General features: G+C 42.3%; 1 protein-coding gene across 1 annotated transcript in view; it reads right to left on the bottom strand.

The window, feature by feature from the left end:
• Positions 1 to 1,269: 1,269 nt before the first annotated feature.
• Positions 1,270 to 14,857, bottom strand: part of FASN (fatty acid synthase) — a 36,999-nt gene continuing 23,411 nt past the window's right edge. Inside the window, exons 28-43 of the mRNA XM_065647701.1 lie at positions 14,433 to 14,583; positions 13,739 to 13,917; positions 13,071 to 13,190; positions 12,799 to 12,921; positions 11,004 to 11,227; positions 10,502 to 10,700; positions 9,923 to 10,074; positions 9,338 to 9,429; positions 9,039 to 9,190; positions 8,514 to 8,756; positions 6,851 to 7,039; positions 6,108 to 6,335; positions 5,423 to 5,643; positions 4,748 to 4,846; positions 4,363 to 4,614; positions 1,270 to 3,276 (exon numbers count right to left, since the gene is read on the bottom strand). Coding sequence (XP_065503773.1) covers positions 3,139 to 3,276; positions 4,363 to 4,614; positions 4,748 to 4,846; positions 5,423 to 5,643; positions 6,108 to 6,335; positions 6,851 to 7,039; positions 8,514 to 8,756; positions 9,039 to 9,190; positions 9,338 to 9,429; positions 9,923 to 10,074; positions 10,502 to 10,700; positions 11,004 to 11,227; positions 12,799 to 12,921; positions 13,071 to 13,190; positions 13,739 to 13,917; positions 14,433 to 14,583 — 2,762 coding nt within the window. The 3' untranslated portion in view covers positions 1,270 to 3,138. The remainder of the gene's footprint in view (positions 3,277 to 4,362; positions 4,615 to 4,747; positions 4,847 to 5,422; positions 5,644 to 6,107; positions 6,336 to 6,850; positions 7,040 to 8,513; positions 8,757 to 9,038; positions 9,191 to 9,337; positions 9,430 to 9,922; positions 10,075 to 10,501; positions 10,701 to 11,003; positions 11,228 to 12,798; positions 12,922 to 13,070; positions 13,191 to 13,738; positions 13,918 to 14,432; positions 14,584 to 14,857) is intronic.

The raw sequence follows: 14,857 nt of genomic DNA, 5'->3' as shown, positions 1-14,857 counted from the left end.
TATAGTGCAGATTTAAGGTATAATGTAAGTTTGTGAGCCTAAATAACTTTATAGGACCAAAGGACTCTGCTTTTCAGCCTCGAGATTAACACCAGCATGGTGCAGAGAAGCCTGTGAGCAGCTAGCCGAAAGGGAGGATGGAGCACGAGTCTCCGATAGCGAGAGATCCCCACTTCAGTTTCACTTAGGTGTGAAGGATTTTGCCTCTGTCCTTGTCTTCTCAGAACAAGGAACCGCAGGATTTGATTTTGTACTATGATACTGTTGTTCTACCTGTGTCCATCTGACAGGCTACTGAGAAACAAGTAGTACCAGCACTAATAAGGTTTTTATTTTTGGCACACTGTATTCAGCAGCCAGCTACGTAATGGGTTACAGGGCAGAAAAACCCCAAAAGCCCACGAAAACAAAACAACCTTCTGCTTTTCAAGTAACAGCCACAAGAACATTGAGAGGATATAGGCTATAAGTAATTCTTGAGGAGCTCCTGTTACTAAACCAGTATCCTCAAGTTTTGCTTAGATGAGACCATGCACATTTATGCTCATACAGCAAACTGGTCCAACTCCTGCTTGGACAGCTGGAACAGCATTAGTCCTTGCTCCCTTCACATGGCCCATTCAGACTTGTTAAGCACTTTATCACAAAACTATTGTACCTGTTTCCTTAAAATTTAAATTACTCTCTTTTTTCCCCCCCTCCTTCTAGTTTTTCAATACAAACAAGGCAAGTAGGATTTTTTCAGTTCTTTTTTTCAAGCTCACTACAACTGCCAGTAGTTAAAACAAACCAACCCACCCATCCACATTTTTATGTTTTATGTAGTATCTTATTCTAGGATGTGCATGGATAGTATGCAGCAGATAGAATGAAGCCCCGTAGTATGCACATAGGCCCCGTTCGCACAGCCACTGTCCAGTATTAGACTCTTTGCAGCTGTAAGGCACCTTACCCTCACACATTACTAAAACCTAGTCATCATACCTAACAATTTAATAGCATTTACACCCACTGCCTATCTAACACTCCCAACAACCTTGAGGTAGATGCTATTAGTCCCATTTTATAGATGGGGAAACTGAGGCAGTAGCATTAATGGCTTGTCCAAAACCACAGCAATAGCGCCAGAATTAGAATTTGAGAGTTTCTGTTCCAATCTTGTAGGTGCGGGGCTTGGTTGTATCCAAGGTATCAAAATCATGGCAACAAGCAGCCATGCTCCAGAATAATAAGTCTTCTTTATTATTGTTATTATTTCTACAGACTCCAAATCAGATATGCCAGCAGCAGTTTTTGCTTTATACCAAGAAATGAGATATTCCAGATGAAACACAGAATTAAGAAATGGTGGTAGAGAATAAGACAAAAAGCCAACCAGTGATCAATTCCGTTTAATACTAGGAAAGCCAAAGAGAAAAAGACGCTCCTCAGACCAAAAGTACTTAAAAAAAAAAAAAAGAAAAATAACAAGACTTATTTTGGAAATGCTTTAAGATGACATTATGTTGGTTTTATTTCAGATTTCACAAAAGAAATAAGTTATAAAACTAAAACCAGTTAACCCAGCCACTATCAACAGAGGGTGGTATAAGCAAAAAACACTAGGTCAGAACCTGCACTGAAGAGCCACCCATTCCTGTCACTGGAACACTCCTGTTCTAACAGGATACTTCACCGGGGGATGAAGAGGGAGAGAACTGAGGTTTTACAACAGTTCAAGAGGCACAATAGCTCCCTCCTAGTTGGTGCTTTTTGCTACCCAGGTCTCCTCTGTATCATAAGTGTAGCAAGGATTTACTGATTTCAGAAAGGACAGATCGAGCATAGCAAATGCAAGAAAATTTTGAATTGGATTTTATGCAAATTTCCTTTAAAAAGGTACTGTATCTTAAAATCATACCATTGAACTGATTACTTAGCTAACTTATGTGGGATCTCCAGTCTCATTACTGAGAGGATAACGCATATACAAGCCTCGCACTAAAGAAAATATACAAGGGCTTTGGGTAGATGCTTGTATGTTTGCCTGAGATTTGGTTATGGGAGAGCAGGGGTAGGAGGATTTGATCAGTTATTGTTGAAGAATTCTATTTCTGCCAATTCCAAATGTCTGGTTGGGTGGCGAGACTATAGGTGGGAGGGAATAAGGTAAAGCAATAGCCTTAATACTTTGCTAAGGTTCTGATACAGCAGAACACAGAACCTTGCACAAATATAACCAAAGTACCTGCCTAGGGACACCTTTGACTGTTCATCACAGCCAAGTTAAGGCTGTTCAACACACAGTGGCAGCTGTCAAACCATTCATCCTTCCGCAATCTCTCCTCAAAAGCGCGGATGATGGCAAGAACCCTCCCTTCTACCTTTTCCTTTCCGAACAGGGCAAGACAGTGGAAGAAAAAACAAACAAACAAACCCCCCAAATAAACCAGACTGTTCCAAAGATGCACTTTGGTCTAACAAATAGGCAACTTCCCCTTGTAGAATAAACTTCCCCATCCAAAAAGGAATGTTTCTTTTCTCCTATAACCCACGATAAATTAAAACCAAGTAAGAAGTCTCTGGTTTGACATAATAAATATGTAGAATATATCAAATTAAAAAAATATAGTTACAAAAGCCTCAATGGAATTCTCTCTCTGACCTAACTACAGACAGATTCTTCACAGACAAAAGGTATCTCCGAAATCAGCTGTAGCTCCCCTCCCTGCTCACTGGGCTTGGTCAACAAGTGCTATCACATATCCTTTGGAATACTGTTAAGACAAAATAATATAGAGCACAAGAAACCTACTCCTAATTGTGTTTTTCATACTGCCAAGGGTGTAGGAAGCGACCATCGGTGGGGAACCCTCACAGCAGTGCACAGTGACAGAGTCACAGCACTAGAGTAACACGGACAGGGATACTAGGGGAAAACAACGCACAGGAAGGGAAGGAGAGAGAACCCATAAAAGTTGGGAAAGGAAAATATGAGCAAGAGAGAGAGAGAAAAAGACCAATCAAGTTCAGCTGGACTTCTCAGTTCTGGCAGCAGAGCAGATGAGATGTCAAACAACAGGAAAAGTTCCTTTGGGTCTGTCGTAACAAGGAATGTTGTTGGCATTTTCTTCACCATTCACAGTAAGTAAGCAGAAGTTAACCCTCTCTGACACTGACACGAGGCTCTGCCAGTGAGCTGTGGATGATCCCAATAATTGATTCAACGCCATCTCCCTCCAATAAGGTGCGGTGGTCCCCTTCAATAATATGGACAGATACCTTCCCATCGCATACCTGCACAGACACGAAAAAGAAAAGTTTTACATTCACAATTTACAACCAGCTGGTCATCTAGCTGTTTGGGGTTTGTCAGTTTTCTAAGTTACTCATAGTTTACGCCACTGTCTCTATCAAACTCAGTTGAAAACAGCACCAGTTTTACTCCGACACATTTTCATAGATCAACGGCAAGGCATTGTTTGGAACCAGTGTTTTAAAGCACGATAGTTTGACAGCCTGGCAGGTGATCCACTCGAATAAAGCTAGGCAGGAAGCCAACCAACCTCATACTAATAGAATAATTTACCTACAATATCAAAGAATGAAAGATAAAGTAGCTACTTCCACACCCTTAAGAAAACCCCTCCCCCTAATATTTCTCCCACCATCATAAATCTTCCTTTAAGGTCAATAAGTAACTTCAATCACAAACGTTAGCTTGGAATCAACAATGAATGTAAATTAGAAGTCTGAAGGGATAGGAGATGCAAGAAGCAGGAAGGTAATCCTGAAAATCACTTCTTTTCCTCTGGTATCTGTACCATAATGTAAGACACTTAACCCTTTTACATGAACAGGGGCTAAAGAACAGTGACCTTATCTAGACTACAGGCCAAAACCTTAAGTTTTTTAGGCCCACGTACTAACTTCTAAGTGGTCCACAAAAGCTAACTAAGAAAAAGCCGCCTTTACTGTCAGAAAGCTGACATTTCCTCTTCAAAACCCTGCCCTCAGGTAGTGGACAAACCTTAGGGGTCTACAGTGAAAGAAGGAGACTAAAAGTTACTTCTGTCAAGTTATTCTCTTTTAGCATCTTTATTATCTAAAGTCTATCTAGAGAGCTGCAAGAATTAGCTATATGAAACACTTATCTAATACAGAGGCTAGACCTTCTGGCTCTCACTACCCTGAGAAAATGCCCAGAACAAATCAACTCATTTGTTTTTGAGGATTTTTAATTCTTGCTAGACCACAATATCATAATTTCTTTCAGGTTGGTTTCATCCCTTCTCCCTCAGTAAGGATGATTTTCTATGCTTTTCTTTTGCTCCCCCAAATATCAAGAGAACCTCAACAGTCACCAGTGGGCCTCAGACTGACCTCCGAGAGTCTGTAGTCTCCACCCAGACCTTCTTCATACTCATTGTGAGACTTTGCCCGCATCAGTGTCACATTCCCATGATACTTGGACTCCGGTATATACTTGTCAGCAGCCTTCAGTTTATGGTAAAAGGAAGCGGCAGCAAAGCTGAGCGCTTCACGATTGATGTTGGTATGAATCTGAGTTATCAGGTCTGCAGCAGCATTCACACGAGCCTCCAGATCTTTCAGAGGCAGAAGAACCTCCAGCAGCTGGAAATATTAACATTGTTTTCCCCATTAGTCTCAACATCTGAGAATCCATGTCTGTTGAAAAAAAACCACCACCACGCCCCCCTGCACACGACATAAAGAGATTAAAAAAAAAAAAAAAAAGAAACATTACCTTATTGTATTCAATGCCTGTAAATTGCTGAACAAAGGCACACAATGCTTCAGTCTCCAATGCAGCCTCATTTCCTTGGGTCAGCTTGGCTCTGTAGCTCTGGAAAAAGAATAAAATGCAACCATGAGAGGGATTTGCCTGATCTTGAATGTTAGATAAAAACAATTACAGAACAAAGGGCTTTGAACTGGCAAAAAGGAAGAGGGGAGAAAGAAAGAAAAAACACAGACTGGAGCTTGGGGTGGGGGAGGCAGATCCCTTGAAGACAGCTGAGAAAGCAAATCCACAGGTGGCAACTGCCAAGAGCTTAGTATCCTCTAGAAAGTACAATGAAAATGGAAAGGAAAGCTTAAGCAAGGTTGCCTAGCACCCCTGTACGAGGATCTTCTCTTCCAGGCTAGAAGATCTTCCAGAAGACATACCAATACTACGATTTACCACAGCAAGAGCAACGTGTGTGTCCCAGGCCTCAGCAGGTAATGAAGACCACTGCCCATGTGGTTCCACCCTTCAGCCATCCCTAAGCATCCACTATCTACAGCTGTCTCCCAGCTCCTCTGTCAAAGAGTCTGTCAGCTTCTCAGACGGCTCAGATCTCGAACAGTAAGCTCCAAGAACATGAGCCTGATGACACAGCCTGGGCCCCAGACAAAAGATTTTCTTTGTATCTCTTACCTGAGTGTATGCTGCTACAAAGGAATGAGACCCATCAAAGAGGAACAGACTGTTGAGTGCATGGGAAGCGTTTTGTTGCGCTTGCAGTTGGGAGCACATTTCAAAGGCTACACAGGCACCGAAAGAATATCCAGCAACGCGGTAAGGTCCTTCAGGCTGTATCTGCTTCATACAGTCAATGTAATAGGCGGCCAGGCTCTGTATGCTGTCCAAGGGAGCAGCTAGAACATGGAAGCAAGTTAGAAACAGGCTCCAGGGAAAACACACTGGCAGAGACAATTACATCTTCATGAGCTCAGAAACCCTGTTGGAAACATCTACATTATTTTGAAGGTTAGGTTTCTAAGTTATGGTTAGCAACTTACAGTTTGGACAAAGAACAGTAATATTCCTGCTTTCTAAGACAGGCAGAACAGCATTCCTTGTTTTTCTCCTGCATGCTTATCTGCTGGCAGGGACTGAATTCAACATCCACAATTGTTCCATTTCCCCATACATAAGCTCTTCAATCTAACCTAGTACCCTTCTTGTTATTTGGGGATGTCTGACATGACCCTATGCAGATTATAGGTACTGATGCTTGATCCTCCGAGTTTAGGAGTCTAGAAACAAAGCTCTCTCTATAAGGCAACTGAAATTCAGAACATTACATTTACAAATTGAAGATGCTGAAGAACTGAGATACCTTTTGTGCACTGTAGCCCATAGCAGGGCATATGAAGTTTGGAGGCAAGAGTGTAGAAAACTGCAATGGATCCTTCAATGGGGTGAACAAGGAAAAGAGGGCGCTCTGTGCTCTGAACATCATTGAGACGGGTGATTGTTGGCCCTTCTGGGTTCACCAACAAGTTGTTCAAATCTAGTTTTGGAGGTTCGCCTGGGCCTGTCTTCATCAGTTGGGATGGCTTCAGCTCTTTGAAGGGAAGCACACCAGACAAACACAATTAGATTCAGGATCACTCTTGGTTATATGGCTATAGTCCTAAGGGAGAATCTCAAGGTAGCTCTGGATTAGCCCACTGGCTCAATAAATCATCACGGCGCAGACACAGGGATCTTCCTGTTGTCAGCTGTTCTGCAGCAACCGCATATGCCGCTAGTTTACAGCGAGCATGACATTAGGTTGTTTATTCCTCAGACAGGTAAAAGGTCTCAAATTATATCCTGCCCACAGCTGCATAGTAGTACTCATGCAGGCGGATACCAGCCAGGCAATAAAGCAGCTTTTATGCTCATTCTTATACCATGTCCCCAGAACCGATGGGCCCGACCCAATGGTCCATGCACTTCAGTGACGTGTCTGTCATTTGAAAGCCTTTCAGCTATAACCTTATTTCATGATTTGTTAAGAGGCTTATGTCACTGTAGATGAAAGCAACAGACTGGGGGCTTAATTGTTTGGACTCGACCCTGATCCAAACACTATACCCTCTGCTGTCCCAGGTGCGGAAGAAAGTTCACGCAGTTTGTTGATTGTAAGGAGTCGAATTTCTCTCATGGTCATAACGATGTCATAGTCTCTCTCCAGGGTCTGGCGCACCTCCACACCCATCAAGGAATCCAAGCCCAAGTCTGCCAAGGAACTCTCAGCATTCAGACTACTCACATCACGGACACCTGAGAAAAAACCAGCACACTAAATAAAGGCCGCTTTCTTTTCAGCTCTAGGTCTCTCTAGCAGTCTTCTCAGCTTCCTTCTTTCTAAAACCTGAATAAACTACAGCTAGAGACTCACCTTTCAGGATGATCTAATGCTTTCAGAAGTCACCTCTTCTACAAGCCACAGCTGGTCATATGGGATCTAGTCTTTAGAGTAGACATTAAGTGTGCATGGCTTTATGAACACTGTCACTTCAGCTCTAGACAACGTTCAGAACAGTCAGCTGGGGGAATTTCACATACTTGAGGCTCTAACTGAAACTGCAGTCTTAGACCTAAGACAATGAATCCTCAGCTACAATATGAGAATGAGATGGAAGAGTTACTGTCGATGATGGTTGATTGCAACACTTGACATCCATCGTATTGGAGGAGGTGATTCTTCTAGTCTTCATCCTCTCTTCCCCTTCAATTTTCACACTGTTCAAGTCTCTCACCCTTGCCTTACCCATAAAAGACTTCTCATCTTGCATCTACAGCTCTTCTTCCTCTCCTCCATTTTGCGCTGCCCCATGTTGCCCCCTTTCCCACCGTTACGATTCTGACTAGCTTCTCCCTTGGTTGTCTTCACATATTCTCTTCTTCCAAACTAACCCTACAGCTGGTGCAATTTCCCAGGCACTTTCCTCTGACTAGAAAAAGCCACATTTGTTCTTGGAAGTCATATTTGCTATCAGTTACTGCACATAATTCCTTAAGTGATACTCAGGAGATTGTCTTGAATTTATCAGTACCTCTTTTGGTAGAATAGAAAGGATCGGTACGCACTTCTGTCTGCGAGAGAGACAGCTGACATGGGACATAGTTGAGTTAACACAGATAATTCACTTTCAACACAAGAACGGGGGCACAACGGTAAAACGAAGCAGGTTCAAAACAGACAGGAGGACATGGCGCTTCTTGTAATGCACAGCTAAGCTACAGTTACTAGACGTTCACAGATGACAGACAGTGCCGGTAAGAGGATACGTGACCAGTTAGTCGCTAAGTACATAAAAGCCACTCTTTGTGGCACAGGGACATCCTGAAGTGAACATTTGGAAGCTGGAATAGTACTCAAAGTCATATATTTGCCCTATTATATGCTGTCCCAGAATTTTGGTCTTGGAGGCTGTTCCTGTTGATTGTCTATTTGGAGAAAAGGCACCAGTCCACTCTAAACAAAACCCAAGACACTGAAGTATGCGTGCGCATGTATGTAAACACACTAAGGAAGAAAAGCCCACACTGAAGAAGCAAATTATTAGAGAGAAGGAACAGCATAAAGGGGAAAAAAGAAAAAAAAAAAAAAACCAATCCCACAACACCACACCCATACCACAGAGGAAATCAGGAGGAGATGCTGAAGAGAGCACCTACAGCAGCATCACTGCTTTTCAAGAGTGTTGAGACGGTAGACACTGCCCAGCAATGCTTGTCTGAGAGCACTTACCCAGGATGTGAGCAACAGCTTCTACAAGATCTGGTTGACTGCCTCCGTCGCTTTTCACAGAGACCTTTTCTGCTAGGACAAAGCTGGACATGACAGGGTGAGGTTGATTCAGGAAGATATCAAGCACCTCCAGGCATGAGCTGATTTGCTGGGGAATGGTTCCCCCAACCACAACCTCTCTGTTTCCCATTGTCTTCAGAAGGATACCCACATCACCAATGGCTCCCCATTGGATTGCCAGGCCTGGAGGAGAGATCAGAAGAACAAAAACACTAGGTAACTGATTAAAGCACATGGCAGCAACAAAAGGGAGTTAGAAAACAGCCAAGCAGAGGCCTGCATTTCCTTTGCGCTGTTAAATGGTCAGCATTCATTCACACATGAATGACTCAGAGTAACAGAAGAGGAAACAGCCTTCAACATTCATTATCGTTCCAGACAAATGCACAAGTTTCTGGTGAGTTGGTTCTCCTCTGGATGTTTGGCAAGATAGATTATTCTGTGCAATGAGTAAAGTCATCTTACCTGGCAGTCCATCATGATGTCGCTGCTCACAGATACGCTCCATGGTAGAATTGGCAAAGCCATAATTACTTTGCCCAGCATTCCCTCTTCCACAGCTTACAGAGGAGAACACAACAAAATAGTCCAGGTCTGGACACTTCTTGCGAGTCACCCTTGGAGCAGAGCAGGAGAGAGAAATCCCATCAGAAAAACCTGCTAATTATGTGTTACCATGGAAGGCTAGTTCAAGACTAAAACAACTAAGTGTGATCAGCTCTCTGACCATAAAAGCCGTTAATATGTGCCCCTTCTGCACTTACCAATCCAAATGAAGGGTGCCTGAATACTTGGGCTTGTTGACCTCCCAGAAGAATTCTGGGGTCTGATTTTCAATCATGCCGTCTCTAAGGACCTTTAGGGGGCAGGGGTGAGGAGAGAGAGAAGAGGAAAAAAAAGGTGCCGTTTCAGGATCTTCAGTTTCTCCGTTTACATTTGCCACATGGTTTGAGATATGAGAGGATATTACTATACAACGCATTTTTGTAACTTAACAGTACAGACATATCCTCAATGTCCTGAAATATGACAAGGACAACGTGGCTTTTGGTACATCTGCTTTTTTTAGTACTGCCACTGCAGCCTTCAGCTGGCGAGTTCTGAATAGGATTTTCCTTGTCTCTGGGGGCGGGTCTTGGGCAACATTTGTCTTATCCCAGAACTGAGCTCGCTTTCCAGGTGCAGGAGTCAGATCCACAAGCCTTTAGTCACCAGCTAAAGCCAAAGCAAAGTGTCCTTTGAAGCACAGAGAGACAATCTAAAACTGTATGAAGCCTGACTGCCCTCTGTAAAAAAGCTACCTGAGTGGCTGTTGTCTCTTACAAATCCTAAGCATTTTGGTCACTTACCACAGCCAAATTAAAGATGCCTCCAACTGGGCCAAGCTGCAAAGCTTCTTCTATCAATAGCTGTGTTCCTTCTAGTGTTCCAATATCACTGGTAGATACCAACACCTGGATTCCCAATGCCTTCCACTCTCTAACACGTTTAGCCTGGTAGCCTACAAAAAAATAAAGGTGGAGCAAGGAGTTTACAGGCCTTTCCTTGTGGCATGTGAGCCACCATATTATAGCCACGGCCCAAGTCAGGGAGGTAGCTGGATACAGACTTTGTAGAGGGGATAAAGGTCAAAGTAAGGCTGCAGAAAAAATCCTGGGTAAGGCAGAAAATAGGCTGACAGAATTAGGAAGCATAAAAAAGAAGAAAGAAGTAGTAGTTGGAAAAGAGGTCAAGTTTAAAGATACTTCCTCCTTTAGAATAAAGGGGACAACAGCTATTTGAAGTGAGAGAACATATACATGAGAGGGAAGAAAAGAGATTAAGACATTATTGTTTGCCGATAAGACACTTAAAAATGGAGAGAAAATACAAACTGAGGTATGTTGAAAGGCAGTCACGTTCCATGTTCCTTTTTGGGTTTTACTTACCAGTTCGTATGCCAGAACGAGATGTCAGTATAAGCTTCTGTGCTCCTCTCTCAACTAGCCACTGTGCCAACTCAAGCCCAAATCCTCCTAGGCCTCCTGTGATGATGTAAGACTTGGTAGGTGGACAGGAGGTTCGAGAGATGGCAGAGATTTTAACTGCCTCAGACCTTAAAGGATATTCCTTTTCTTCTTCTTGGACCTTTCCCCAGGAAAGAAGAAGAAGAAGAAGAAGAAGAAAAAAAAAAAAAAAGTAGTTAGGATCGGATACACAATGCATCTTTTAATCTTTCCATGATATGCTCCTCCAGTCAAGGGGAATGAACCTTGTAGAATCAGAGTGACAGACTTGACAGCTACATACATTACAATGTCAGCAGCAAAAACAATAACCCCATTCTGTCCTAGTTATAAAACTTCAACTTGAACTGGGTTAAGATATCCAATAAAGTCACCTACAGAGGATGACAGATGCATCAGATAATACAAGTCGTTATGTCATTACCTTGATCATAACTTTGCCAATATGTTTTCCTTGTGCCATGAACCTGAAAGCAGCTTCTACCTCTTCTTTGTTGAAGACTGTACTTCTCAGAGGCTTTACCACACCATCTTTTATGCCTTTCTTCAACAGCTCTGATACTACTTCCCACTCTTGGTTTCCCTCCTCAAAGATTGCATCTAGTAGGATTCCATGAAATGCCACATTCTTGAGGAAGAGCGCCATTCCTAGAAAAATCAACTTGGTTATCACCTGATGTTGCCGATTTTCCAAAACAGAGCCTATCATCTGCTTCAGAAACATTTCTGTGTAGGTCAGTAGTGTAAGACTGAGGAGTAAAGCAGTCACTAGATGCTAGAACTCTACATTTTTCAAACTCATTCTTGCATATACTCACTAAATACTGTATTAATTAGCTTGTTCTCTTACAAGCAGACCAGTTTAACAGAAAGTCCACTCAGAAAAATTGTGTGTCAAGAGGACAAGTGATAACATGGATAGTCCCATATTAAAAAGGACATTTTGTGTCTAGTGACAGCTGAGTTAGAGTCACAGAGGAGGTAAAATCCCAGGTAAAACCTGTCCATCTCCACAGGAAACTCTCTTTGGAAGTTTTCCATTATGTGAGGATCTTTTGAAATTTAATTGGAATAAGAAAGGAGGCTGTCAACACTTGCTATATGCAATCATTCTACAACGGGAGAAGATTCTTGTCATTTTTCACTAACACATCAGATTACGACATTCAAATTTGTTTTCCCATCCAAGAGAAATCAGGTTAATCTATGAGGAGCAGCTGAGGACTCTGGGTATGTCTAGTTCAGAGAGAAGGAGGCTCAGAAACAACCTCACTGCTCTCTGCAGTTTTGTGAACAGGCATTGTGGAGAAGGAGGTGCTGAGCTCTCCTCCCTAGTATCCAGTAACAGGACATGTGGAAATGACTCAAAGTTGCATCAGGGGAGGTTCAGACTAGATATTAAGAAACACTTCTTTACCAGAAGGGTGGTCAACACTGGAACGGACTTCCTAGAACAGCGGTTGATGCACGATGCCTGTCAGAGTTTAAGAGGCATTTGGAAAATGCCCTTAAATAATATGCCTTAATTTTTGGTCAGCCCTGAAGTGGTCAGGCAGTTGGACTAGGTGATCATTGCAGGTCCCTTCCAACTGGAACTATCATATTCTATTCAAAATGGCGCAGATATTTAGTGAAACGACAAATTAAAGTTCTTTCAAGATCATGTTCTCTCTCGTTATCTGAAAGATTCCAATCACTTTCACTCTACAAATGATCAAGTTTACCCAGAACAGAGGGCAAAACTGCAGCTTGAACTTCATTTGCTATGAACTTCGTTTGCTACGTTTCATAGTACATTCATCTATTACAAATGGATATGTTACACCCCAAAAAGTTTGCAAGTCAAGCCCAACAGATCTATTAAATCTACAGGCAGAATGGTAAACAGTGCAATGTGAAATAAATGCTGCTTCTTACTACCTTCTTATCCAATCACTTTGTGGGCAACAGGTCCTATGCTGATTTTAAAGATAGATTTTGAGGAAGATATTTTAATTAATTTGCATGTTTTATGCAGGCTTCCAGAAAAATGCTGAGTGCCATGCTTCTCCAAGAAGGTATTGTTGAAAAGACCACATAAATTGTTAGTGATAGAAACAAAACAAGTATTCCAGCTAAGAGCTTTTCTAAATTTGAAGTCTGTGTTAAGACAGCATATAGGTTGTACTATCATGTTTGCTTAAACCTAATGAGATGGATTTCCCAATGCCCCATCTTACCAAGCTGACTGTTGTTAGACAGATCAAATTTGCCTATTTCCAAGAAGCGCCCGTGTCGAGCAAGACAACGCAAACTGGCTTGGAGCTTCTCTTCTGCCAAGGAATTTAACACGAGGTTGACACCTGCAATGAAAGGAGAAGCAACTGTTTAATAACCTCAACTCTGCTGAGATCCTAACTCTGTTTTCTAGTGACTCATTTTGCCTTTAGAAAGTGCAACTGCGTAATGTGGCATTGCTGAAAAAGAAGCAAAAAAAATTCATTGAACTTACCTTTTCCACCGGTAGCTCGCAGTATATGTTGTTCAAAGGTAGTATTCCGGGAGCTGGCAAAGCTATTAGCATCTAGCTGTGGGAACCTTGCTTGGAGATACTCGCGTTTCTCAGCCGAGCCTGGAAGTAGAAGACAAGTTGAATGATGCCAGTACTCTTAGGTTAAATTTTTTAAAATGAAACAGCCCATTTTCATTTGCACATCTTTTCCCAAGGACTGTAAGTGTGAGCAGCCATCAAGCACTTGCTTCAAGGCTCTCAAGGCGTCAAACTTTAGGAGGCTGTCTAATTGTTACTGCTCATTTATGACATAGAGCAAGGACCAGAAATAGACCAAGCCTTACAATGGATAGATATTCTTTGATCACATTTCTGAATTTAAAGTGAAGAAGCCTTGATCATCTTCTGTACTTTTGATTATATGGTGTACAGAGGTAGATAAATTCACCTGTTCTGTGGAAGTTTCAAGTGTATAGACAGTAGTGGTATTTACCATGTATTCTGTTCTCAGTCTAGAAACTAGAAACAATGTCACAAGAGATCATATCGGGGGGGAGTACACAGATACGTATTTTTATATGTAACACAGGCGCACACACACAATTTCCTCTCTATTTGTTTTACATATTTCTTTTTTCTCCATATAACATCGGACCCTCAGTACTCACCTACAGTAGCAAAGACACGGCAGCCCATGCTCAGGGCAATGGCAATGGCTGCTTGGCCCACACCTCCCGAGCCAGAGTGAATAAGGATACTCTCACCCTTCTTCATACCACCTCGAACCACTAAAGCATAATAAGCAGTGGCATAAACCACAGGTACTGAAGCTGCTTCTTCCAGAGTCCTATGGAGCAAAGTGAAAGAGATCCTTAGCCTTGGAAAAGATTACTAGATTCTCCCAATGAAATCTGCTTTTCTGCAATGGAATGGTTAAACTGCCAAGATAGACCAGAAAGTATAAATGGTTCTCAGTCGTACAGCAGACTAGCACAGCTGCCAAGCACAGTCAAGCATTTCATCCTTCTAAAAAAAAATATTTTAGTTACTAACCAGTAACATAACCAGCGTGTACTGAAACACGGGGAGCTAAGAGCCCAAGAGAGACAAGAACCTTTTGAATCCACTGTACCAAAAAACCCAAAACAAAACAACACCCAACCAAAAAAACCACACAACAACAGATTCACTGCAGCAGTTGAGCACTGAGTCAAATCCTACAGTTGCTCAGGAGACTATAGCTCTCTTATAGTTTCCCGGAAGGGAATCTACCCATTGTCCCCTGGTGTGAACTGGGCTGTCATCAGCTGCAGGCAGGAAGGCAAATAACCACACTCAATCAGAAAACAGAAGTTGACCTACCAGTCTTTAGGCACCTCCCACAGAAACCTCTTGTCACAGTCTACCACGGTGGCCAGCCCCTTCGCTGGCAGCAGCCCCATCACCCTTCGTCCAGCCAGGTCCCTGCCCGAGAACTCCATGCCCAGCATGCACTGCTGCAAAGCCCAATTACCTGGAGGAATGCAAACATCTTTTAGAAAGGAAATTTCTCTTCTGAAATCCCTTGGTCAAGAATTTACTACAGCAGTAGTCCCTGACAGTTGAAACCCCAGAGACAGAAAAAGTGCTGGCATTTATCTACTGTGTACACAGTTCATAAGTCACCACAGTTACTTTCTTGCTCTTAAGAACTCTTTTCAAAAGTAGGCTTTCTTGCTAAATAAAAACTGATATACACTTTAAGTACTGCATAACTAACATTCAAGAGATTATGTAAATAAATTCTA

The sequence above is a fragment of the Caloenas nicobarica genome, chromosome 18 (genome assembly GCF_036013445.1).
Source record: "Caloenas nicobarica isolate bCalNic1 chromosome 18, bCalNic1.hap1, whole genome shotgun sequence".
In the NCBI taxonomy this organism is placed as follows: domain Eukaryota; kingdom Metazoa; phylum Chordata; class Aves; order Columbiformes; family Columbidae; genus Caloenas; species Caloenas nicobarica.
Note: the sequence above shows the minus strand (reverse complement) of the source record. Positions and strands in the feature narration are given on the sequence as shown.